Source organism: Zosterops lateralis (genome assembly GCF_965231275.1).
Source record: "Zosterops lateralis genome assembly, chromosome: 3".
Taxonomy (NCBI): Eukaryota; Metazoa; Chordata; class Aves; order Passeriformes; family Zosteropidae; genus Zosterops; species Zosterops lateralis.
The window spans coordinates 87,001,456-87,026,946 of NC_139764.1; the positions used below are offsets into that span (position 1 = coordinate 87,001,456).

General features: G+C 36.0%; 1 protein-coding gene across 1 annotated transcript in view; it reads left to right on the forward strand.

Annotated features, from left to right (window-relative positions):
- The window catches only part of EYS (eyes shut homolog), a gene marked incomplete at both ends in the record, with an annotated part of 727,941 nt that overhangs the window by 284,139 nt on the left and 418,311 nt on the right, over positions 1 to 25,491 (forward strand). The window contains 5 exons of the mRNA XM_083857640.1: positions 3,074 to 3,170; positions 4,318 to 4,425; positions 5,003 to 5,148; positions 17,504 to 17,675; positions 18,197 to 18,275. Coding sequence (XP_083713766.1) covers positions 3,074 to 3,170; positions 4,318 to 4,425; positions 5,003 to 5,148; positions 17,504 to 17,675; positions 18,197 to 18,275 — 602 coding nt within the window. The remainder of the gene's footprint in view (positions 1 to 3,073; positions 3,171 to 4,317; positions 4,426 to 5,002; positions 5,149 to 17,503; positions 17,676 to 18,196; positions 18,276 to 25,491) is intronic.

Here is a 25,491-nt window from a genome sequence, read left to right on the forward strand (position 1 = left end):
CATGAATGAAATAATATTTTGGGAAACATTTAAGCAGATTTGTGTGTTTCTGAATAAACATTTTAGTTGAAAGCATTGATTCTATTGCAAAATTGCTAGAAATGCTAAAATTTCCTTTAAAATAGTTACTGAATTAGTTCACAAGTTTTCATCACAGATCAAAATATCATCTAAGTAGTTGTCTGCAATTTTAATAGTATAAATCATTATGAAAAAATAATTACTTCTTTAATAAAACCATACTGAGATAATTTGTTAGTAAGCATAAGAAAACACACTAAATTGAATACTTAGATTGCTCATTTCATAATGTAGTAGATAGTAAAATTTTGTTATGAAAATGTTTTTTTTTTTCTCCATTTGCAGGAAAAATAGCTAAAGTAGAATGCCTGCTATATGTTTGCTTATTTTATGTCTTTTCATTGCTATTGATATTGATATATCAATATCAATTGATATATTGCTATGGGCTAGAAAAAGATGTACTACTAAATTCAAAAAATGTGTTTAAATAATGCTTTGTATATTCACTTCTGTACTATTTACTTCAAAAAGACCATAAAACATCCACAACCAGAGAGGATGACAGGCAAAGGCAGAATGAGCAATGCCTCCATTTTTCATTTTATATATTCTAATCTGATAACTGTGGTATTTTTTTCAAGATGCTTGCTTAAATACTCTATAGCAACACAAAAAGCAAGATGTTATTTTGTGTAAAAGTTCTTGAACTTTTTTCAGTTTTGCTTTGTTATCTTCACAACTCTTCTGCAATAGCATTATAAAGTTAAAATATATCTATAAATTTGTGAGTTATTTATAAAGTTACATTGGGTTACCTTCAGTATTTTCTTTTCAGTGAAGCTCTATTTTCCCTGCCCGTTGACAGCCTTCCACTCAGTAATCAAATTTAGTTTTAAGAATTTCAAACATTACAAAGTAGATGAGAAATTACAGATGAGGCAGTTGACACAAATAGTCCTGTGAGTCCTAGTATCTTACATTACCATGCCCTCCAGTTTCTTAATTAAACCAGAGTTAGAGAAACGTGTTGTCATCTTATTTGCTCTAACTCAATGGCACTGAATGGCATGTATCAAACACCCCCTGAATATTTTGTGTGTCAGTGACTTCTGCCTACTAACACAACCTAGTACTTAACTTGGTCTGTGGTTACTAGCTTACTGTTCTTCTACCTTTTCTTTTCCTAAATCAAACTACAGGCAGGGATTGATGAAGGTTCAGCAGCATTAAGATGCAGATTGCACATGCTACAGATAAGGAAAATATTTGGATGGTTCACTCTGGTTCAGGCCCATTTGCACATAATAAACTAAGACATTCAGAATGCAAATTTGCCTGTGCTGAGGGATATACTTCAAAACAGTACACTGAGACAGTTTTTCTTGCTATTATGACAATTCTTTTACAGTGTTTTAGGGGGATTGGTGGGGGGGTTTTGGTGGGGTTTTGTTTTGTCCTTTTTTTGTTTTGATTTGGTTTTGTTGGGGTTTTTTGGTGACACAGACAAATAGGAAATAAATGAGGGTATACTTCATGCTTAAGAAATTTCTGAAAAGAAAGAATAACATCATAATAGTGTGACTATAATTGAAAGGCTAGTTTGAAAAATGTTCCAGGTTTTATTTCTCCATCAAGTGAAAACAATTATATTGAATTTGTGTAAAACTCAACTAAGTAGCTATAGCTTCTCCACCATATGTATACAATTTTAACACAAGTATGCATTTAGCAGAACACCTATTTATGCAAATGTTAGAAGACATAGTATGCTGTCTAAGAGAAGAAACAGGGTTCATGTATCACTTAGGACACGTAAGTGTCTTATTTTGTTTTAGTACATATTGCGGAACATTTACACAGGCAAATGTATTATGCAAGTGGTGTACTGAGCAAATAAGATCTTAGTAATATTTTTTTCTTCATTTAAATATTAAAACCAATTGGGGCTTTTTTTCTCAGCTACTGAATTCTTTGAATAAATATGACTCCTCTGACTTCCACTACTCTCTCTAATATATTAATTACTGAATTAGCTTTAGTTTCTGATTTTATCCCACACTCTCTAAGAAAGCTTTTTTAGTCCTTTAAAATGGGTTACATTTCCCCAGTATATTTATTCAGATGCTCTATCCAAATCTGTTCTCTGTGGTTCATTAAAGTATGCTGAGACTTCATGCAGCCCTGGTTCGTGCCTGACATGTTTTGGTTTCTGAAATTCCTTTGCCAGGGAACCTTCTGTAAACAAGAGACACGTTTTGGTAACGGCAAGAATGTTTACATATTTCCACTAGGAGGGACTTTTTTTTGATGTTCCTCTAGTCTGACCAATGTGTTTGAAGAGGTTTGTCTTCTTGTCACCAATTAAATTGGTCTGTGTAAAATACTACAAAGAAACATTTTCTGAGAATAAAGGAGTCACTTTTTCATCCTTCTGAAGTCAGAGTCTTTGTGTCGTTGTGGTGTACAATAGCGACAACTTCATATACTGTCTGGAAATTTGCTTAAGCTAAGGAACAAAAATAGTTGGAGAAAGTTCTTTCAGGGTTACTTCTACTTGTAGTCCTGATGTTAGGGTCAGTGAGCAGTAAGGGCCGGCTCCTTCAGAAGAAAAGGTCAGACTAACAGTATATCAGTGAGGCAGGCAAGGCAGCTCCAGTGACTGTGTCCAGGAACAGCAGAGGATGATGTTCTCTTACTGAAGGCTACAAGGAATGGGGCAGATCCAAGGCAAAGCCAGGGAGCCTGTCTGTAGGCCAAAGTCAGCATACTATACAGCTGGCATTGGCCATAGCTGCAACACAACTCAGTCAGATACCAAGGGCAATGATCTTCAGCTTAAATGCTCCAACGAGGTAGCCATTGCTGCTGCTTCTCACGGGCTTTTCTTAAACAGCTTTGAGTGCAGCTGAGGTTTCACAGGCTGGGCACTTTCATTGTCTGAGTTAGTCCTGGGCTCAGATAGCCAAATCTCCATGAGAATCTGTGACACTTTTATTCACATTAAGTAGTAGAGTTCATTCATTCACAGTTAATAAAATCTGTGTTTCAGGATTTGAGGGAACTTACTGCGAAGTTAACAGTGATGAGTGCATCTCCCATCCATGCCAGAATGGAGGTCTCTGTGTGGATGGGGTCAACCACTACAGGTCAGGAAAATTACTTGACTGACAAACATGATACACGGATTGTTACCATTTAGCTTTTCCTTTGGTACTTGGCCATCTAATGTTTGCTGACCTTCAGTGAAGGGGGGGTGGGGTGTAATGTGTTTGACAGTTACTTATAGTCTAAACCTTCTTGTGTGAAAAAGTAATACATATATACCATAAATATGATGCCAGTAATTTATTGCTGGGCTAATTAAAATCATAAGGATCTAATTTAACAAAGTCAAGTTGTTGTTAGTCCAGTTACAATAGTACAGACAATTTGAGTTAAAATTGATAGGAAAACCTATGTGGTTTTAGCTGTTATATAAGAAATCTTGCAATTATGTTTTTTTGATTATGATTTCCCTCACAATATCTGTGTGCATCCAGCAATCAGTGATTTTGTTCTTCCTCAAGAACTGGCAGTCTTACTGCAAGTCACTGGCATCTGGAAGTCTTTGTCAGGAGAACTATGATGTTCACAATGAGTTTTTTCTCATCTTCAGTCTCAGGCCTTCTTGGAGCCTCTCACTCACCAGCAACCCAGAGTCCTTCTCAGCAGGGCTGCTCTCAATCTGTTCATCCCCCAGCCTGTGCTGCTATCAGAGTTGCTTTGACCCAGGTGCAGCACCTCACACTTGGTTTTGTTAAATCTCATGTAATTCCCGAGGGCCCATTTCTCAAGGTTGTCCAGGTCCCTCTGGATGTCATCCTCTCCTTCAGGAGTGGAACATAAAAGGCTATTATTTGTAACACCATGGTCATATGAGTGTCTCACAACCTCACCATAGATGCTATTCCAGAGCTGAAGTTATAGCATGAGAGGCATCAGTCAGTTAGCTGCAGGGCAGGTGTCAAAACAAGTGAAAAGCAGCTCAGGCCAAGGCAAATTCTAAGTAAGCCCTTGTACAGTGGAGTCAGCACAATGCCTGTGGCCTTCAGCTGGTGATAACAAAAGTCTTATTTACTGGGCTTCAGGCACTGTAACTTTTGAGGCTTGTTAAAGTATTGCCCTTTGCAATTACCAGTGAAAAGCAAACATGATTTTGGTACCATTTAATTAATACCTCTCAACATCTGCCATATTTTTCCAGAATCTTTATAATGACTTAAAAATGTAATGTAGTGACAACCTTTTTGCTAGGTGTTCCTGCCAACATGGCTTTACAGGGACCCTGTGTGAAGTGGAGATTGATGAATGCTTATCAAGACCATGTAAGAACAATGGAACTTGCCTGGATCTCATAAACAGGTTAGTTATTACAAAATGAAAAGCTTCCCTGATTTCCTTATGTTAATTCACTGTTTGAATGGGACAAGGATGGGACCTTCACCCTACTACAAATTAAAATGAAGTAAGCAGATGCTACTGATTCGGATTTTTATTTCTTGTATGACCATACAAGAAGATAGAAGGGAAAATGTCTTCTGCACAACTTGTTCTTTTCCTCCTTACATTTTTTTTTAATTTGGAAAAAGACTGATATAGAAGAAAATTGATCTTGAGTTAGATTGTTACAAACCCTGTGTTTATTCAGCATCACTTCTCAAGTTATTCAGAGACTTGTGCCAGAAGATCATTAACCCTTCAGTCATGTCTTATACCTTTAGTTAAAAATTACTGTGCCATTTTTTCTATTAATTTAACAAAAAGTAAATCACCCTCTTTGCTTCAGAAACATGGAAATGAGAAAACTCTGTTAATTATTTTAATATGGATGAGGATTAGGGACACCAACTTGGCATCAAGAGATACATATGGTTTTAAAATATTGCAATAGGTCTCATTCTTACTTCCATTGACATACCTGTTTTTCCCTTTTCTAAAGATTCATTTGTAACTGTGCACCTGGATACTATGGGTCTCTGTGTGAGATGGATGTAAATGAGTGTGAAACTTTGCCTTGTTTACATGGAGGAAGCTGCATCAACAGACTTGGAGGCTATAGGTGTCTCTGTCTACCTGGATTCACAGGTATGATCTACTTTTTACCACAGCCAAGAAGCTTATTTCACAGGTTTTACATGGTTTTAATACTATAGCGAGAACAAAAATTAACCTCCTTATTGGAGGATAAATCAATACTAACTTAATAGAATTTTATTTAAGTCTTTCAAAGTAGCTCAATAGTATTTCTATTAAGACTTGAATTATAATTTCTTTAATCACCCATACATTCAGTTGAAATGAGTTATTGTATAGTACAAAGAAAATTAATGTGTATTATTTTTTGATCCAGCCAGGAAACAAACTATTACTATAGATATAGAGTAAATTTCGCAAACAATAAAATGCTACCTTGTCTTTTGCATTTGTACAGAACCATAGAAACACCTTGACTTTTTGACCTGTTGGATTGACACTATTGCCTTTAGTGCTAATCTTTACATTTTTACAGAGTCATGACAAAATATTCACTGGGTAGAGATGCAATAACATTTCCCTAAAATGATGTTGACTTTTATTTAAATGCTCAGTGTGCTGCTGAGCTAGTTCATACCCAATGTTTTGATAGATCCATCTTAAGCTACAGGAAAACACATGTGATCATACATCTGCAGAAATATTTGTGGTTGTTTCCTCAAGTTGAATCATTATGCAGTTTTTTCTGCATAAAATATTTTTTCCTATCTATTCCAGCCTGTGATGAATGCCACATAATATACAAGATAAAAAAAAGACGCAATTTGCATCCACTGAACTAAGAGGAATTTAATTCTCTACAGAACAAAGAACAAGTACAGTTTTGGGAATTTCTATATAGGTGTATATCCTTCTTTCATTCACCACAGATCTTACCCCACATATCACTTGTGCACTGTTTTTCAAAATTATCCTTGACATTTCAGCACAAAAATGAAAAAAATTTAAAAATATAATTTTCCTGCCTAATTCTTTCAAAGACTCCCCCTGCAATATTTTCTTCAGCTGGCCTGTGTTCTAAGTAGTACTTCTTGAGTGTCACAGAATCTTCTGTTTATTAGGCAGTGGTACTGCAGATGTAATTTTTAATGAATAAATGTTAAAATAATTGTATTAACTTTTATGTACACGTTTCTGTAAGAATTTTCTGTTATATTTATGAAAGACAAGACACCTGCAACGTGAGCACTTAGGAGACTCTAACTTGAAAAGGAACGAGCAATCTGCAGGTGTGCTTTTGTCTTGATTCTTCAGTATTGACAAAGCAGTTTGACTTTTTTCTTTTCTCTGACATATTTAACCAACGGGATAAGATGTTGGGTTTTGTTGCAGGTTTTTTTGCGATTCTTTTTCCAATTAGCTGTAATTTAGGAACAACTTTTATTTCAAAGACTAGGTCCCTTTAAAGACAGGGCACAGTGTGAATTGTTCTCAATGATTGGTTGAATTTAAAAGAGATGTTTTAATATACTGAAAACTTTATTAATCAAGTATTAAAGTATTATACACTTATAAATTAATGGAAAGTGGAAACAAATTAAAATACATTGAATTGGTTAGGCCAAATTAGGTTAATATATTTAAAATTATTCATTAAATCTTGTTTTAAAATTACTACCTTTTATTAGATATTCTGAATGTTTTTCTGGTCATTGTGTAATTTACTTTCTTAGAGAAGGCACTCTTTAGACACTGATCTCTGCTCTGCTGCCTCTAAAATTTTGACATATATCTCTTAAAATGTTAAGTTCTCCATGAATTTATGCTATTTTGGATTTATTTTACATTATTCATAATTTTATTTAGTTTTAAATAGATTTTTAACAGAAATACATTAGAAATAATTTGTTAACTATTAAAATATAGCTTTTAATCCACACTGCTGATATAAAATCTAATGCTTTGCACATCACAAAGACTCTTTAAAAAGATGATCACTAGTCAGAGTAAAAACACACAGGTGTATTCTGTCATGATTTCACTGACAGCAAGAATGGTTTTCCTAAGCTCTAAATATCATTAATGCACCCTGGTTAAAATCCTTACACCAGATACTTTGGAGAATATAACTTTGGTGATCTGGGCATGAAAGAAACTGGTTTTTTCCTAGAGCAAAATAAGAAGTAAAGTGATTTCATAAAGCAGTTCTGAAAGTCCTAAGTAAAATAGCTCTTAACTCAAGATCATAGCTGTTACTGCATATTGCTTGTACATCGGTGATACCAAAGTGTTAGATAGGAAAACATAAAATGGAAAATGCCTCACCTGTTTTGTCTAAACAGCCATTTGGTGGCTGGAGTAATGAATGTTAGTGCTTAGAGGTTTTAGTTCAAATCTAAAGAAACAAACAACTAAAAATTTTGCTTCATAATGTACTAACTATGAGACTTAATGTGCATAGAGGATATTTTGAGTAAGAAAACACCACGCTTCCATAAACTTCTTTACACTAAGATAGCCTTTGAAATATGTCATATTCAGAGTCTGCTTTTCTCTACATGTTTCCAGAATCCTTTGATTTTGTAAATGTTTCTATAAATACAGGAATTTTTTTCATAATCTAAGGACATCAAATCAATTATTTTGGCTTCATAGGTTACCAAGGTTCTTTGTGAGGGAATCTGAAGATACACTGTGAACAAGTGAAACTTTCATGACTGCTTGTGGAATTATAAATCAAATTGAATTTAATCAGCAAATTAAAACTAGAAGCAAAATATGATCTAGGAGTACAAATTCATTGATACAAAGTGGTCTGACATTGCATTCTGAATGTGCGCTCCTTCACAATTATGTAAAGAATAAAATTAGAAAAAAAAATCTAAATATTTCATTGAGTCTGATATTTAAAAAATTAATTAAATATTGATATTAATTTCACTTCAGATGCTCAGTATGAAATTTTAAAAGGAATAAGTAATTAAACACAATTTCTTGCCCTGAAGGTCACTTTCATGACTGGTGTTAATCACTTCTTCTAAATCTTGCTATCTGAACAATCTTATGTCAAAATATAACCCGGATGATTCGGATATGCTTCAAGTGAAATAATTTTTCATGTTAATGAAAAATTTATTTTATATTCAAATATAAACCGTAAGTGTCTGGGTCACCAACTCTGCTGTAAAATGGATTTAATAAAAATGCAAGTTTTTTGACTCAAGAACTTTGTTAATTTTAAATTGCTTAATTTGAAAAGTTTCTAGGTTTACCAAATTGAACTGTCTTCATCAAAAGACTTGATTATTCTTAAGACTTTAGTTTCTGGTTTTCTTTATTTGAGGTCAAGAAAACAATTTTAAGATCTCTGAGAGACTGAAGTGTTTAGGTCTTCTTAAATGTGTTGGGTTGGCCTTGTCCTGCTGCCAGCTGATCATCCCAGCTTCTCGTTCAGTCCCTCTCATCAACAAAATAAGAAAAGAAAGTAAAGATGAAAAAACTCATGAGTTAGCGACATAGAAAGTAACATCAAGTGCACCCTCAGTAAGTTTGGGGACAACATCAAGCTGTGTGGTGCAGCTCATTTGCTGGAGGGAAGGGACGCCATCCAGAGGGACCTGGCCACACTGGAGAGGTGGGCCCACGGGAACCTCATGAAGCTCAACAAGGCCAAGTGCGAGGTCTTGCATGTGGTTCTGGACCATCCCAAACTGGAACCATTGGTTGACGAGGAGGTCAGGTCAACATGACACGGCAGTGTGTGCTTGCAGCCCAGAAACTCACCCGTGCTATGGACTGCAGCAACAGCAATAAGGCCAGCAGGCTGGGGGAGGTGATTTCCCCTCTCTGCTCTGCTCCTGTGAGCCCCCACCTGGAATACTGTGTCCAGCTCAGGTGTCCCAGCACAAGAACAACACAGGCCCTTTGGAATAAGTCCAGCAGAAGGTCACAAAAAATGGTGAGAGGGTTGGAACCCCTCTTCTGAGAAGACAGGCCAAAAAGGTTGGGGCTGGTGACATCTACAGAGGCTGACCTAGAACAAAGACTAGACAGAGTTAAAGAATAAAGTAGGTATTTATTAAAAGGCCTTAAAGGATACATCTGGGGCAGTACAAGAGCTTGGCCAGGCCTACACCCAAGATGGACCACAAAATGGATGACCAGTCACAAGTGTTGCGGGGCCAGTGTCGCTCGGCTCGGCCAGCCCTGGCACCGCGGCAACACTGCGGTTCTTGACTGACCAGGAGAGGAACGCGGCAAAGACAGGAGAGAGAAAGACGGGACTCCACCAAGGCTGGGCAATCCAAGTTTATGGGACCAGGGGGATCCTCACCTCAGAGCTCTGCCTCAGGAGAGACCCCGAGCATCTGAGGGAGGCAACTTATAAAGCGGAATGGATCTCAGGGATGGGTACAGCAACAATCCAATAGGGAATAAGCAGAGAGTGGCTCTTAACAGACAAATACCTTATCAAATCATAAGAAACTGAGAGGGAAAAGCCTGGATCCTGCCCAATCACTTGATGCCTCTCCAGGAACCTTCTGGATGCAGGGAGAGGCCCCGGAGTGATGGACAAGACCAGGGGTTATATAACAAATGATTGGCACTTAACAGCTGCAGGGGCAAACTGAAAATTGACAACTGCTGGGCAAACAACTTGGGGATGAACCAAGGGAGAAGAACAGGAGGGGGTACAAGGAACAAAACATTTTACAGAACAAATCCACACAACCTGAACAAATAAAACAGAACTCAAACATGCACCACCACACACAAGGTTTCACAGTTTTACAAGTTTTGGTCCATTTGCATGTTAGGGTTAATTGTCTGATTATAGTTATGAAGTTCCATCCTCCTTGTTTGGTCTCTTCAGTTTTCCTTTGTTTATACTTTTTGGACCTGAAGCTTTTAACAGTTGTCCTTGGTATCAGGCTGGAAAAGGATTGTTTTGTCTAACTACCCTGTGAAGAGAGCTTACTAGCACTTAATATGAGCTCAGACCTACACACCTACAGCACAGACTCTGAAAAATATGAAAGCTAAAACTTAAGGCATGATTGTTAAGCCTGGAGAAGAGAAGGCTCCAGGGAGACCTTATAGCAGCTTTCAAGTATGTACTGGGGCCTTGAGAGAAAGCTGCAGAGGAACTTTTTAAATATCAAATAATGATAGGACAAGGTAGAATGGCTTTAAACTAAATGAGGGAACTATGTTTGTCATAAGGCAATCCTTGGTCTCTTCTCACAGAAGGTGCCTTGCAGCTCCTCTATCAACACTTTCTAACTTCCAGTCAATATTAAAAATAATATTTCAGTGACTAAAATATGTGTTAAAATGAGCTATACAAATTCAAAATTCACGTTCAAACTGCCAATTACTGGCCATAATCCAAAAGATGCCAAAAAATGATTAAGTACCATGAAGTCACTGATTTCAGTCATTTCTGCAGAGCAGTAATTATTCCTTAGCTCTAAATAGTTATTCTGTTAAGTACAGATCTGCCCTTTCTGTCGTATGTTCTCTATGAGATGCATACAAACTGACATTTGGAAGTGACTGTGTACTTAAGTTATATGTTAAATGAAGTCAAAATCTTGACTTAAATAACTCAGCTTGTATTTTATCTTGTACGTCATTTTTGAGGGCCAGTCTTTCTTATCATCAGCCTCAGAACCTGCTATTCATCTTGTCTATATGACAATGAGAACTCTGCTCCACTTTTCATACAATAGGTTGACCCAATAAAAAAAGTCCCACAAAATCTAATCAGTTAAAAGGAAGAGAAGTTTATTTTATCTTTTTGACCTTCCTAGCTGCTTTTACAGCTTTCTACTGTCAGTCAGCTCTGGTAGTGATTTCATCTGCTCTCCCCAAGCCTCTGCTTGCATTTCTTGCTATTGATATCCAGTGGAAGAAGAGTAATTGCACTAACTGAAGTGACTACTTATTTAGTCAGAGGGGAGGAATCTAATGGCATTCTCCTTGAGATGTTAAAGCAAGAGGCAGCTTCTATATAAAGAGGTCAAAAATGATTGCCACACTGAAAACAAATTCAAAATGCAGTCTGACATCTGCATTTCTGTACTAAATGCAGAGTTTGTGGTGTCTGTCTTTTAGTTTAAATATTAGAGCATTTATGTAAGTTTGGGGAACTTAAGAAACTTTAGGTTTGGTGAATGCACCATAAGAAGGGCACAAATTTGCTTTATGCTTTTTCCTGAGAGGTGCTATAATGTCTTGTCTGATTTGTGAGGAAAGGAGGCAGCACTTTTGCTGGACTTGAACACTATTCAGCAAAGATTTCCTAGGCCAGAAAGAATCTAGAACAGTAAGGTTATTGTGTTATAATACTCATTGAGTATTTGACTTGAAGTGACAAGTCTGGACTGCTAGCTGTCTCTCCTGGGAGCCAAGGTCAGGACACAAACATTCTTCTTCTCAAAGTGATTTATGGTCTACTAAGTAGAGCTTTAAGACATACTTTAAACAGTTAAGTCTTAGTCTGGTGGCAGCTTTGCTCCATTGCTGCTCCTCCTTGTTCATGGAAGAGAGTGTTCAACAAGGTATGGCCAACATGATGAATAGGAAACACCCGACTGAACTCACATGCAGAAAGGAAGCACACATTAAGTGAAAGGAGCAGTGAAAGGAAAGGGCTATTTAGGAGGAATATTAAGTCATTGCCCAGGTGTGTAGACTTGAAATTAGGAAACGGAAAGCTAAACTAGAGCTGAGAATAGAGAAAATGTGCAAAGCAAAAGGAAGCCTTTTATTTATATTTGGAGCAAAATGAAGGCCAATAAAAAAGGTGGACCTATTTCTCAGTAGGGAGCTGGACCTTGTAACAAAAGACATGGAAGAATCTGCAACATGAAAAGTTTTCTTTCTTCATGTTTTGACTAAAGACCAGTCTTAAGTCTTCCAGTGTTCTAAGCCTCATTGGCAGAGTTGAGGATACTCCTTTTTTAACAGGCCTCCTCCACAACCAACCTTTTACCAGTCTAGTTGTCCACCCTTCCAGACTCTAAAGCTCTAACTTATGTACAGGAATATTTTGGGAGACAGTGTCAAAGTCATGCTAAAATCATGATAAGTTGCAGTGGTTCGGCTTTCCAATGGGTGCAGTTCCGGCCAGCCCTGCCGCCACTACATCCAGGGGCCACTTTGCCAGAGGCGTGGGCAAACTCGACCACAGTGCGGATAGTGCGCAGAATAGAAAGGCGGGACTCTCAGGGTGTGCAACCAAGGGATGCGTGGTCCCAAGGCAGCGCTCCGGAGAGAGACGCTGGCCTCGAAATGGCACGGCTTTTTATTGAGTGGGTTACAGGGGTGGGATTGCGTGGGACCAATTACAACCTTTTGCCAATGTATAATGAGGGGATGCACAACTTTTGAACCAATAAGAAGTAACTTGGGGAGGAGGAATACATGATGAGGGGGTGGGGAAGTTATATAACTTAAAGATTGACACTTAACAGAAAGGTGGTAAACAACTATTATGGGATAAGGTTACCAGGACAACCAAGGTTTTGGCGGGAAAGTCTGGGGGAAGGAGAGAAGGGGAGAAGGAGAGGGAAGGAGAGAAGGAGAGGGAAGGAGAGGCCATCTTAAACAATAGTAATAATTACAAAATTATAAAACACAAATTATAAAACCAAACTGGAGCAGTGAAAACCCAATTGGAATTGAATTTAAGCACCACCACAATAAGTGACGTACACTGCAAAGAGCTCCAGCTCTTCTTCCACAACCTAGTCTTTACATCATAAAAGGCAACCAGATTATTCAGGTATGGTTGTCCCTTGATAAATGAAGAGAACCACAGTTTGGGTTGGAAGTGACCTTTGAAGATTACCTAGTCTAACCCCCCTGCAAATGAGCAGGGACATTTTCAGTTCAATCAGGTTACTCAGAGCCCTGTCCAGCAAGGATTTGAAGCTTCCAGGGATGGGGTACTTAGCAGATCTAGGCAACCTGTGCTTCATCACCCTCAGTGTAAAAAATGTCTCCCTTATATCTAGTCTGAATCTGCATTCTTTTAGTTTAAAACCATTGCACCTTGTCCATTGCACCTTGTCTACTTGGGGAAACCCAAGCAGAGCTCAAGACTAGGGGAATAAGAAAGCATCAGTATCATGTTCCTTCAGCAAAGAGAAGAAAGAAATCATGCTCCAGTCTAACGTTCAAATACCTAAATAACAGTACAAGCTACAGGTGATGTTTTTATATTTTATCCCTCTGATTCTTGTATTCATTTTTAAATTAAATGGGACGATACAGTTCTCAAGAGGTATGCATATGTATCTGAGATCCCAAATTGATATTTCATGAAAACAAATGTCAAAGTTTCAGACCAAGGAAATTAATTTAATTTTTTTAATTACTTTGTTTCTTGTGGTCTTATCTTGTAAAGTTCTCTGTAGTGGAAATCCAACTTTGTCTAAACAAAGAAAAAGATACTTCAAAATAGGTGGCAACTTTTTAAATTTACTGCAATCCAATCAGGGCCAATTTAATTTGACTTGGTATAGGTGCCTGAAATAAGTCTACTACTGACACAAAGTAAAATGGAAATAGAAAATCTAAATCTCTGGTATTAATCACTAAGCTATAATAAATCTTACTTAAGATGAAATCAACAAAAACATGCTCAGTGACCTTATCCGTAGTTTTCCATCACTACATATAGAAAACTTTTGTTAACAGATTATTTGCTCATAACAGGCTTAATGAGACAATGCTAAAATGATTTTGAGAGGACCATATGCTTTTCACAAAATTAAGGTCAATGTGACAAAATTAGTACTTGCTCTTTGCAGTCAGTGACTATTTTTAAGCACGGTTTTAGATTTGTAAGAAATTATTTAACAAATAACTGATTTTATTTCTCTAACTGGAATATGCTCTGCAATACGGTTTTTTTTAGTATTTCTACTCATGTTTGTTAATTTTCATTCCTTAGATTTATGCTATAGATTTTTTAAAAATATACATAATTGGCTTTATTATTGGTTATACATATGATAAACCTATTAATTGATCTTTTGATTCACATCTGTCTAATATGAAATATCATGGAATAGTCACAAGTAGTTGTCAATTGTCTTATAATAGTTGATATTGATATATAGGTCATATATATTTGATATTGATATATAGATATATAGATGTGAAGGTTTCTGGATTTGATATTTCAGTTACCAGAGAAAGACCAACTTTCCTTTTTTTTAATATATCACGTATAAATTAGTATAGCATGCTAATTTAATATTCTTTTCCATTTTTGAGTATGCTCACAGCAATCAATTGCTTTTTTATCATGCATATGTTTTTCTCTTCCAGATAAAACATATTTAACTTCATTGTTGCACAAAATTCTGTGTTATTCCTTTTTGTTTGTCAAACTAGTCAATTCTCATAAATTTGTGTCTTGAATTTTTCATCTTCTCAAATGGCACTCAAATATTTTTATTATCTCCTATTAAAAAAACAAAAAAGAAAAGAGAAAAAAGAAACAGAATTGAGGAGTCTTATCTTCCTCAATCTTTTACCCTAATAATAAAGTAATATTACATTTGGTATAAAGAGGTTTTATATATTCTTATAATATATAAACTTATATAAGAATATATTTATGAGTTCTATTATATTTATAAGTTCCATTATATCTTCTTATGAGTCTGATAAGAAGTAAACAAGCCAGAATATATCTATTTTCAAACTTCAGATGCCAGGATGGTGATTCCACCACTTCCCTGGGCACTCTGTTTCAGTGTCTGATCACCCTCTCAGTAAAGAAAGTTTTCCTAATATCCAATCTAAACTCCTCCTAGTGCAACTTGAGGCCACTTCTTCTCATTCTGCCATTTGTTACATGGAGAAGAGACAAACCCCTACCTCCCTACAATCACCTTTCAGGAAGTTGAGAGTCTCTTTTTCTCCAGGCTAATCAACGCCAACTCCCTCAGTGACGCATAGGACTTGTGTTTGGGGCCCTTCACCAGCTTTGTTGTCTTTTTCTGGAGTTGAAGGCCCAACACTGAACACAGGATTCAAGATGCAGGTGAAAGTCTTGATGGAAGATGTGAAAGTCTCTGGATTAGGATGCACTTGTAGAATTGTACAAATGAGCTCCAAGAAAGGCTGAGGCATTGCCAGTTGCGACATTGGTTGAATATAAAGCAGGAATTAGAAAAGGATGTTGAGTTTTCCTTATTAAGATATGAGACAGACTGATTCTTCCCATGAATGGATGGCTTGAAAGAGTAGGAGAATAATTGTCTTCTTTTCATCTTAGTGTCACTCTTATTAGTCTGTATTACTCTTCTCACATCTATGGCATTTCCTTGCCCTCCTGCAGCATTCTGACATGTGGGGGAGCATCCAGGTTGCCATCAATACATTAAAGCCCCCCACATGGTATGTGTGAGGTACTTTTCCTTTTTCTTTGATGTGTGGAGGAATTATTTCCAGCAACGTAAGTACAGTCTCTAAAGCAGAGCTCAAAGAGGTATTTTCAACCCACTAATACATCTGGCACAGTCTGAGCTATGAAAAAGTTTACAGGTGACATTTTAAGCAAAATGTTTGTTCTATGTTATTATAGTCTGTCTCATACCAATTTTACAGAACATTTGGTTGTATTCAGCAAGATTATTTTAATTAAAAGTTTTCATACTTTGAAAAAGGATTAAAAAAGAAGACATTTCAAATTAAATGACAGTCACGTTGGAAGAGAATGACAGCATGTTTAAGTTACAGTCATAATCAATTGCCAGCCTTTTTGTGTCTACACTGCAACAAATTGTAAACTGAGTGCATTTTGCTCATGGTAATAATTTAAATGAAAATGTTTATTCATATCAGGAGGGATTAATCTATTGATCGTAGGGATTATTGTTAGGGATGTATTATTGATGTATTAAGGATGTATTATTGATATATTAGGGATGTATTGTTCAGGGGGTATTAGAATGTGGATGCTGAAATTAAAGAAGAAATTTAACATGTAAATTATTTTCTGTAAGAACTACCAAAAATATTTTGAGTTTGTGCATTTTAGCAAGAACACATGAGGTCCTAATATTGAGAAGTGATTTTTTTTAGCATTTATACTTTGAAACCCCTTTCTAAGTTTTAATTTTTTAAATTTAATTAATTTTCCTTTGATACATGTATTCATTTTCATCTTTAAACCCATTGTACTATAATTACTGTAAAAGGTGATAGTTTTTCACAGCAAATCTCAAAAATTCTTTCTAGGGTGGGAATGACAAAATGGACTTTTACCCTCTAGAAATGTCTGAATCTTTTAGCACTGGCAGGGCTAAGGTTCATTTTTCCTATTAATAATGCTAAAGCTTTCTGAGAAGGAGGAAAATATGGAAACACCATTACAAGGCATTCCTGTTCTTTTCAACAGAATCAGTCTTACTTGGCAGAATCTAATCTTACTTATATCTCATGATATATGTAATTTGAATAAATTAGGCACAAATTTGCAAAGGAAATATATTTTTTTTATTTTTCAACAGATTAGATTGTAATACATGAATATGGAATAATTGACAATGATTGCTTTAACTCATTCCAGAGTGTTCTCTTTTAAATTCTGGATTTAAATAGCAGCCATCTCCAAGATCCCAGAGATGGCCAAATATCTGCCATGGGAAGCAGTAAATTCCATGGGAAGCAGGCAATAATTTCCTTGATTTGCTTTGCTTACTTGTGTGGCTTTTGCTTTGCCTATAAACTTTCATCTCAACCAGTAAGTTTTCTCACATTTACCTTTTGTTTTTTCCCCCCATCCTACTGTGGATGCAAGCAACTGGCTGTGTGGAGCTTAGCTCCCTCCCAGGCAGTGCACCGTACCTGTCTGCAAAGAGACCTAGGCACATGTTGTTTGTCAATTAGTATTTTGCAAAACACTAATATTTTAAGATATTTAGATGGAAGTTGTGGCACTTACAAGCATAAAAGTCCACACTTTGGTGTATCATTCCTAGCAAATGTCTTCGAAAAGACAATTTCAAAGGGTTTTATGTCTTGCATCATTTATCAAAGGCTTTTGCTTTTCAGTTTTGAGAAATTAGACCACCACCAAGACGTATCATTTTAGTTCTGCATTCTTCCCATAAACCTGTGCTATTCGACTTCCTGATAACTGTGTAACAAATTTAACCTTGAAATTTCAATTTCTCTTAAAGCATTCTTGCCTTGCTACAATTACAGATGTCATCACTTTATATTTATAATTTTTCATTATATACATCAGTGTAACCATCCTTTTTGATATTTACATTATAGGTTATTCCGGTTGGATATTCTTTATTGATGAATATCATGAACTATGTGAGCAATCTATGCAACTAAAATTATGTGATAATATTATTATTAATAATTATACTGTTAATTGGCTTGAGTTTACAATTTAAAGCTTAGTTGCATTTTTTGGATTTTTAAACAGGTGATAGGTGTGAAGCAAATATAGATGAATGTATGTCTGCTCCTTGCCTCAACAATGGAAGTTGCATTGATGGCATCAGTTCCTACCAATGTCACTGTAAGAGAGGTTTCATTGGAACAAACTGCGAGATAAACGTTAATGAATGCTTGCCAAGTCCTTGTCTTCATGGAAGGTGCCTATTTTTATTTAACTATTATTATCTCCACGATAATGTACCTAACAAACAATATTTAAGACTTAATGATATGGGAAGTTTGATAAATATACTTTTAATTATGTTCTTCCATAAAGTAAGAGTACAAGCACACTTAAAGATGACAGATGCTGCCTCCTTAAGCTAATGTAATACAGGGGCATTATCTCAATTTCTCATGCATTTTTGTTCATTACCATAACTAGTATTCAGTAAATGAGGATTAATTAGTGTTTAATATACTTAAAAGCAAATCTTTAGCTGTTATATGAAAACAGTTGAAATGGGAAGATATCTTCTAATGTGACAATCAGAATCCTTAGAAAATGCCTCAGCACCCATAATATACACATTTGAAATTCATTATAAAATGATTGAAAAGTACTATAGATTACAGTAGGCTACCTCAGACCACTATTTTGAAATGCATGGAATGATGCTGCTAGTGCTAAATCTAGAATTACAGAGCTTCACCTCAATAACACTGTTTTGTATTTCAGATGCATAGATCTCATTGATGGGTATCAGTGCTCTTGTGAACCAGGATGGACCAGCTCAAGATGTGAGATAAATATTAATGTATGTTTTCAAAATGTTTTTTTAATTATAGGGGAAAGGGTAATACATCATTGAAACTCATCTTTTTTTAGGTAACCTCTGAAGTCAGTATATTGAAAATTTATGACAGAAATTCAGTTGTTTAAAATCCATTCTGAAAAGCACATAATTTTTGCTTACATGACAGTGCATTAGAAAAAACCATTAACAAAATGTCGAAAGAAGTTTAAAGGTGAAGTGTGGATGATAAATCTGGAAAGCCACTGCAAGCTAAGCTAACATTACCTGAATATCATCTGTCCCTCAGTTTGGAATGAATAGTATAATTATGTAATCTGCATATTTGAGTCTCATTTGAATAGTGCACCTAACTTCACCAAATAGTGCACCAAACTTCAAAGTGCAAAGTTCTACAGTGAAAGTTGGCATGACTTGTCTTTAAATTTCAAAATCCATGCAATAGTAGAATTCTATGGTACAAAACCACAGGGTACTAAATATACTGCTCACTTCATCCTCTGAAGTTCATTAATAGTTTTATGTTCTCATGGGGAATGGCTGTGGACAAGATCCATGTCCATGCCATGATCCAATGACTGTGGATCCATGTATATAAGTCTGTGCTGTGCAGATTCCCATGGTCAGCAAACCTATTTGTAGAAGGTGACTACATCTGCAAAACAATGAACAGAGTTTACAATATTGACTACACTTTGCAGAAAGTATTGAATTGATTTTAACTTTTTTAGATTTTTGCCAGAGTTTAATCTGATCTTGGGATATGATCTTTTTAAATGCATTTGGTCTCATGAGAACACCTGGCACGAAAAAAGACTGGCATGAAACTTCCTTCAGGCTATCTGGCTTCTAATACTGTACTACTCAATTGTCAAAAAACATTCCAAAACGTTATAGAAACTTCTTTTCAACTTATGCATGAATACAGGGATTTTCTTTTTATTTGCAACTTAAAGTACTATATAACTAAAAATGTGTCATATTACATAAGGAAAGTATTGTTCATAATTTTTCTGTTGAAAATCCATGAAAGTCTCACACAAGGAGTAATTCTAGCTGGAATATTAGCTTCCAAACTCCTTTACAGAACCAAAAAGCCAGAAAATAAGTAATCCAGCTCTACAGAATGCAGATCGTGATATGAAAATATGATATTGCAAATCTGAATGATTATCAGCTGTTGCCAATGCTAATACAGGCTACCGTTGGGTAATATTTTCTCCTGAAACATACATGATTTACACTTTTCTCCATTTGAAGAGAAGAAGAAATTAAATGACCTGTAGAAAACATCATAAAATTATATTCAAAAGATAATAATATTTCATAGTGAGATGTTTGAAAATGCATAGATTAGATATTCATAAGAAGAAACATTATACATATACCTTTGACAGATAAGTCTGTCAGAGTAATGGCTTCATTTTTTGATGTTCTATTTGCATGCAGTATGATTCCCACATTACACTATGCTGTGTCATATTTTAAGGGTTCTATCATTTCATACATCCTGCTCAGACATGGATCATGCCTATGCAACTCTTATAGGGATCAGCTAGGCTTTCTGACTATGTAGAGGTATGCACATGACAATAATCATGGTAAGCTTATGCTCTGTAATTGTTTTTTTTCTAGTTTAGCTTCAGGCACTTCCTTTGTTTTAAATAATAGTAACGATTTAATCCACATAATTTTTTTTTTTTACACTTGAAGGTACATTTCTTTGTATTAAGAGCCACATGCTTTCATTTGGTGTAGGAGCCAAGATTTTGTTTAGAAGGGTTTCTGCAGGAGTGGCTTTTGTGAGAGCAGGCCAGGAGGTGCTCCATGCTGGAAACAACACATTTGAGTCAGCACCAACCAAACAACTGCAGGGGAGAGTTGAGCCTCTCACTCAAGAGGATGGCACCTTTGTAGAAACATATTTAAGAAAGAGCAGAAAACACTGCTCAGCAGAGAAAGGAGTGAGGGTGGAAGGAAGTGTGAGAAACCAGATAGTATCCAAGGTCATTGAAGAAGGAGAGGGAAGAGGAGCTCGAAGTGCTGCAGCAGAGATTGTTGGAGTGGTAGCCCCTGAAGAGAATCATGGTGGAGCAGGTATTTGCCAGTAGCTCATGGAAACAACCATGCCAGAGCCGACATTTGCACTGCAGCCTGGGAAAGACCCATTGCTGCAACATGTGAATATGCCCTGAGGGTGCTGCAGCCCATGGAGTGCCCCTACAGGAGCAGGCTGTAGGCAGGAATTGTGATGCGTGGAGAGAAGCCCATGCAGGAGCAGTTTCACTCTACAGCATCAAGAGGACCTACACTGAAGCAGGGGAAAAGTGGGAGAAGGAAGGAGCAGCAGAGAGTAGCTGGTGCAAAGTATGATCCCTCCCTCTCACCCAATCTGAAATTTTCAGGGTAAAACACAGAGGTAGAACATTTTAAAATAGAGGAGTGAAGTGTGAATTTAGGTTTTCTTTCTGCTTCTAGCTGGCCTAAAATCTATTCCTAGTTCCATGAATGTAAATTATTATTTTACACATGCCAAGTCTGTTTTGCCTGTTACAATAAATGGTAAGTCATCTCTCCAGTCCTTATCAATCTAGGAGCTTTGTCACCTTATTTTCTTTCCTTTTCATATAGAAGGAGGGAGAGTGAGAGAATACCTAGGTGATCATTACAAGGTCAGCAACTAAGATGATTCAAATAACCAGTTTATATATATATATATATTTATGTGGGTGTATATATATTTCCCTAGGCACACTTAGATTTTTATTTTTTACTCTAGATTTTTTTTCTTTTTTACCCTGGATTTTTTCATCCTTGCCTATGTCCCAATAGAGTTTTCAAGAAAATATATTTCAAAACTTTCTCTGGTTGTCTAATAGTTTCAGACTATATATATTCTGTATTTATAGTCTATAACTTTTGCATATAATTTATGGAGTGTGTATATTGGAACTTCCCTATTTACTACTGTTTTCATTGCTTTTTCATTTATGGGATTCACTCAAAAATGAGTAACAGTAAAAATACATGCACTACATGAATCAATTTCAATATGCATGGTTCCCTTTGATATTTGCATATTTTTTAAATGGTAAAATGAATGTTTCATTCACACATAATGGAAAACTGATCTTTTCTCTCTCATAGACATATTAATATAAGATGTGCAATAGAAGCAATTATGGCTAGTAATAGGCATTACTTCTTACTTTTTTGGCTTTTTTGTTTCTCTTCTATGATGGATGAGATATGATTGACAGATGTGCTTCTTCTATACTCAGTTAAGACTGTCTCATCCTGTCAAAAAGGAAGCAAAAAGTGTTTTAACTCTTACACAGAAGAATATTCAGCTTTTTGGTGCTTTGGATTGTATCTGACAGAAAGCTGTGATCAGACTGCATCCTAGAGTTGTTTTATTTTATCTGGTTTTACTGATCTTTTCTCTCTATTTTCAAAAAAGATAGAAACAAGTTGTAAATCATGTAAATTAACTAATTGTCTGTGCAAAGGCACCACAGCTTATGCATATGCAGAGACTACTTCAAGAAAATATTTATTCATCAAGACCACATTGCACAAAAGACATGGGTATGACAAACATTGGTGGGTGTACCATATCAGATAAGGTAGATGCTCTTTATGCCTCTCTGAGACTTTTTCACACTCCTGAGTATTTTTACCTATTGCTAAGTAGTTTAAAAAGCATTTGCTAAAGTAAGTAATTTCTTGACAAAAGCTAAACTAAAGTTAACTTAGAAGAAATAAAAAAAAAAAAAAAGTGGTTTGTGCACAACAGAGACATCTTGGTCATGACATAAGAAGTTTATTTTAAGTCAGAGTGACTAGAGAGTCTTTTAAATAGAAAGTAATAGGAAAAAATAGATAATATAGATTGGAGAATTAAAGAAATGGATAAGACCCACAATAATGTTGAAGAGTGACTTCACCCCCAAAGTGCTAAGCCCTCAGAGGACATTCAAATGACAGTCATATTTCTAATCTCTTACATGAGAAAATCCTGTCAACTGATATCTTAGTATGATCTTGCATCACAGATACTCTAGCAACAGAGTGTGGTAAACAGGTATTGTTGCAGTGTGCATTTTGGATTTTCTAAAGTTCTGTAAGGTATGATTTATGCCGACAAAATTGAAACAGTAATCAATATTTTAAGAGAATAAAATATTAGTTAGAAAGTAACGCCAAGGAGGGGGGAGTTCTCCCCTGTTTCTCCAGCAGATATTCAGTGAAGAGTTGAAAACAGGCAAGAGCTAAGATAAGAGTTGCTAAAATTATCTGGGAGACAGGAGATTTGGGGGAACTCCAGGAAAACTGCTAATTATATAAATTATAATAATTAATATTATAATAACTAATACAAATATTATAATAATGCAATATAATAATATAATTAATATAATAATAACTAGAAATCTCAAATTTGGTATTCACTGACATAATACAGGCTTAATACACATGTGTAATCAAAGAGGCTACTGGGAGGACACGCGAGGAAGATGATGAGCCTTACTCCCTACAATCCTCAAAGGTGGGGTGACCCCCTAAAAAGGGATGGTGGGGCATGCATAATAAAGGTGGTGATGGGCAGAGATGAGAGCAGTCATGCAGATACTACAAATCGAAAATGGAAAGGGATGGGGGCATGAGACACATTATAAAAGGGATCAAACGGGTTATTTTGCTTTGTATGTGAGGCAGGACAAGTCCTGCTCGTGTACCCTATGGTCCATTTGCTTATGTATTATTTTTTGAACCAATATATTATTTACTATTAGCAAATTATTGTAACTTTTAAGCTGCTCAAATTAAAATTGCTGCTACATTTAATTTTGTTTTGGGGGTTTTTTGGATTGGATAATTAGACAGTACATACACTTATAACAGAGTGTATCCTAAAACCCAGGAACATTAAATTATTATATTCAGTTTCAAGAAAATAAACTATATAAAAATAAGGTCCACAAGCATATTGACGGCTATTAAACAAATAACGTTAAAAGCCTAGGTAAAATGTTTGCTACAGCTGAAAAACACAAAGTAGTTCAAAGCCCCTGACTGGCATAAGAAGTAAACTTAAGACTGTCACAAGGAAAAAAGTAGCATTTGAATAAATGGAGAGCTTGCCTATATGGAAATAATAAAGTTTTTGAAACATATTAATTCAGATGTTGGCAGGAACTTTAAAAACCTCAACTAAAAATTTGAAAGTATCTTGTAAAGAGTACTCAAACTTATAAAAATTTCTTCACATCTATCAAAGTCTGGAAGTAGGGAATTGGTGAGATTGCTTAATCACCAAAGTGTAAAATGTGCACTCAAATAGGGTTTGAGAGAACTTTAGTGAATTCTTTGCATTTGACAAATGCCAAGAGGACCTCACAAAATGGAAAAAGAGAAAAGGTGGCAGATAAACTTCAGTGTAAAGTGATAGTCTAGGGAGAAATAGCCTCATACAACTGAATTCCCCTGTCAGTTACAATTTAGGAAAGAAGATTTGGAACAATCATTGACAGTTCTCTGATGTCATTGACTCAATCTACAGTCACAACAAAGTATAGCAAAAAAACTGCTGAGCATGCTCAGCAATGACATGGTGAGAGTGACCAGACAACCCCCAGCCAGCCCCTCACTGAGAGCGACTGCCCCCAAACCACCAGTGGTCTGAGTGGCGGTGCAGAGCAGGGCTGCTTCTGGTCTCTACAGCCCTTGATGGAGCAGCGCCGAGGATTGGGACAAAGAACAGGTAGGGATCCTTCATCTGGTTCTCAAGGTAGTTCATTCCCCAGAAAGAGTCATGGACAAAGAACCAAGACCAGCACTGTGCACAGTCCTTTAAACAGGGGAGGTACAAGGGGTGGGTACAATCTCTCAACCAATCAGGGATACATCAGGGAGGAGTTTAAGGAGGGAGTCACAATATAACAACCAATAGGAAAGACAATGGGAAGGGAAAGGGCCAATGGGGCCTCGTGGAATTGGGGAATTCCAGGGAGGAGTTTAGGCAGGGGGTTGGGACTCCAGGGACTGACAGGGAACTTTCTAGAACAAAGGGCAGGGGCTAGGGAGGAGACATTCAGGTAGGTGGGGCAAAAGGCAGTTTAGGGAGTGATAGACAATTCAGAGAGAGAGGAGAAACTCAGAACAAACCAACCGGGTGGGGAAACTGAAGCAAACTATTTAAAAGGTTGCAGTAAAGAAAGCCACACCACCACACAGGAAGAGTATGAGGAACAAGACAGAGGACACAATTTCTCTGCTACATAAAACTGAGGTGGGCTCATACATTGGTTACTGTGCACAATTCTAGACCTTGCACCTTAAGGAGCATGAGTTAGAGAAACTACAGAGAGTAACAAATATTATGTCAATTGCCTAGCCGACATATAAGGAGATATTTAAAGGGCTAAAACTAGTCCCTGTAAAGAGGGGAAAGTGAGAGGAAATGAAACATGAATTAGCTTCTAAAGCATTTATTTACAGCCTTTTTTTAATTTCTGCATGCTTTATTTTTTTTTTTTAATTTTATTCCAAACCTTTAGCTACATGGCTCTTGCTTATTAAAAATTCTTTAAAAATCCTTCAGTTTTGACCTGAGAATAATGTTGTCCTACCATTAAATGAATGGAAGCATGCCTCTTGAAAGTATCTTTCTTTTGTGGTGCAATGTATATCTTTAAATTCCTTTCTTTTCCCTTTCTTTTCTCCCCTTACCTCCCACCCCCAATCACCAGAGTGGATTTGAATGAGTTCTCTTAATTTTATAATTAAGATGAACTTAACTCATTATATAATTATAATGAGCTCTCTTAACTTTATAATTACCTTTTTTGATACAAAGCAAACCATCCCTTAAATAAGTCTACAATTGCCTTTTTTTTTTTTTTTTTTTTTTTTTGGAATCTCTTTTCTAAAAATAGATTTTAAAGATTAATTAGAAATTATTTTGGATTTATAATCAGCATTTCCAAGGCAGACTAATGGAAAACAGTCCTTTCTTCTGGAAAATAAAAAAAAAATCCTAACTTCCAAAATGCACCTATCTCTAGATTTTTTTTAAAGAAACAGTATTGAACAGACACGTTATTTTGAAAAATAATGGATTTTCTCTCTTTTTATTAGTTTGCCAAAATGCGTTCGCTTAGAATTGTTTCAAGCTATGGATTGTGAATTTGGAGATGATATAATGAAATATGAAGAA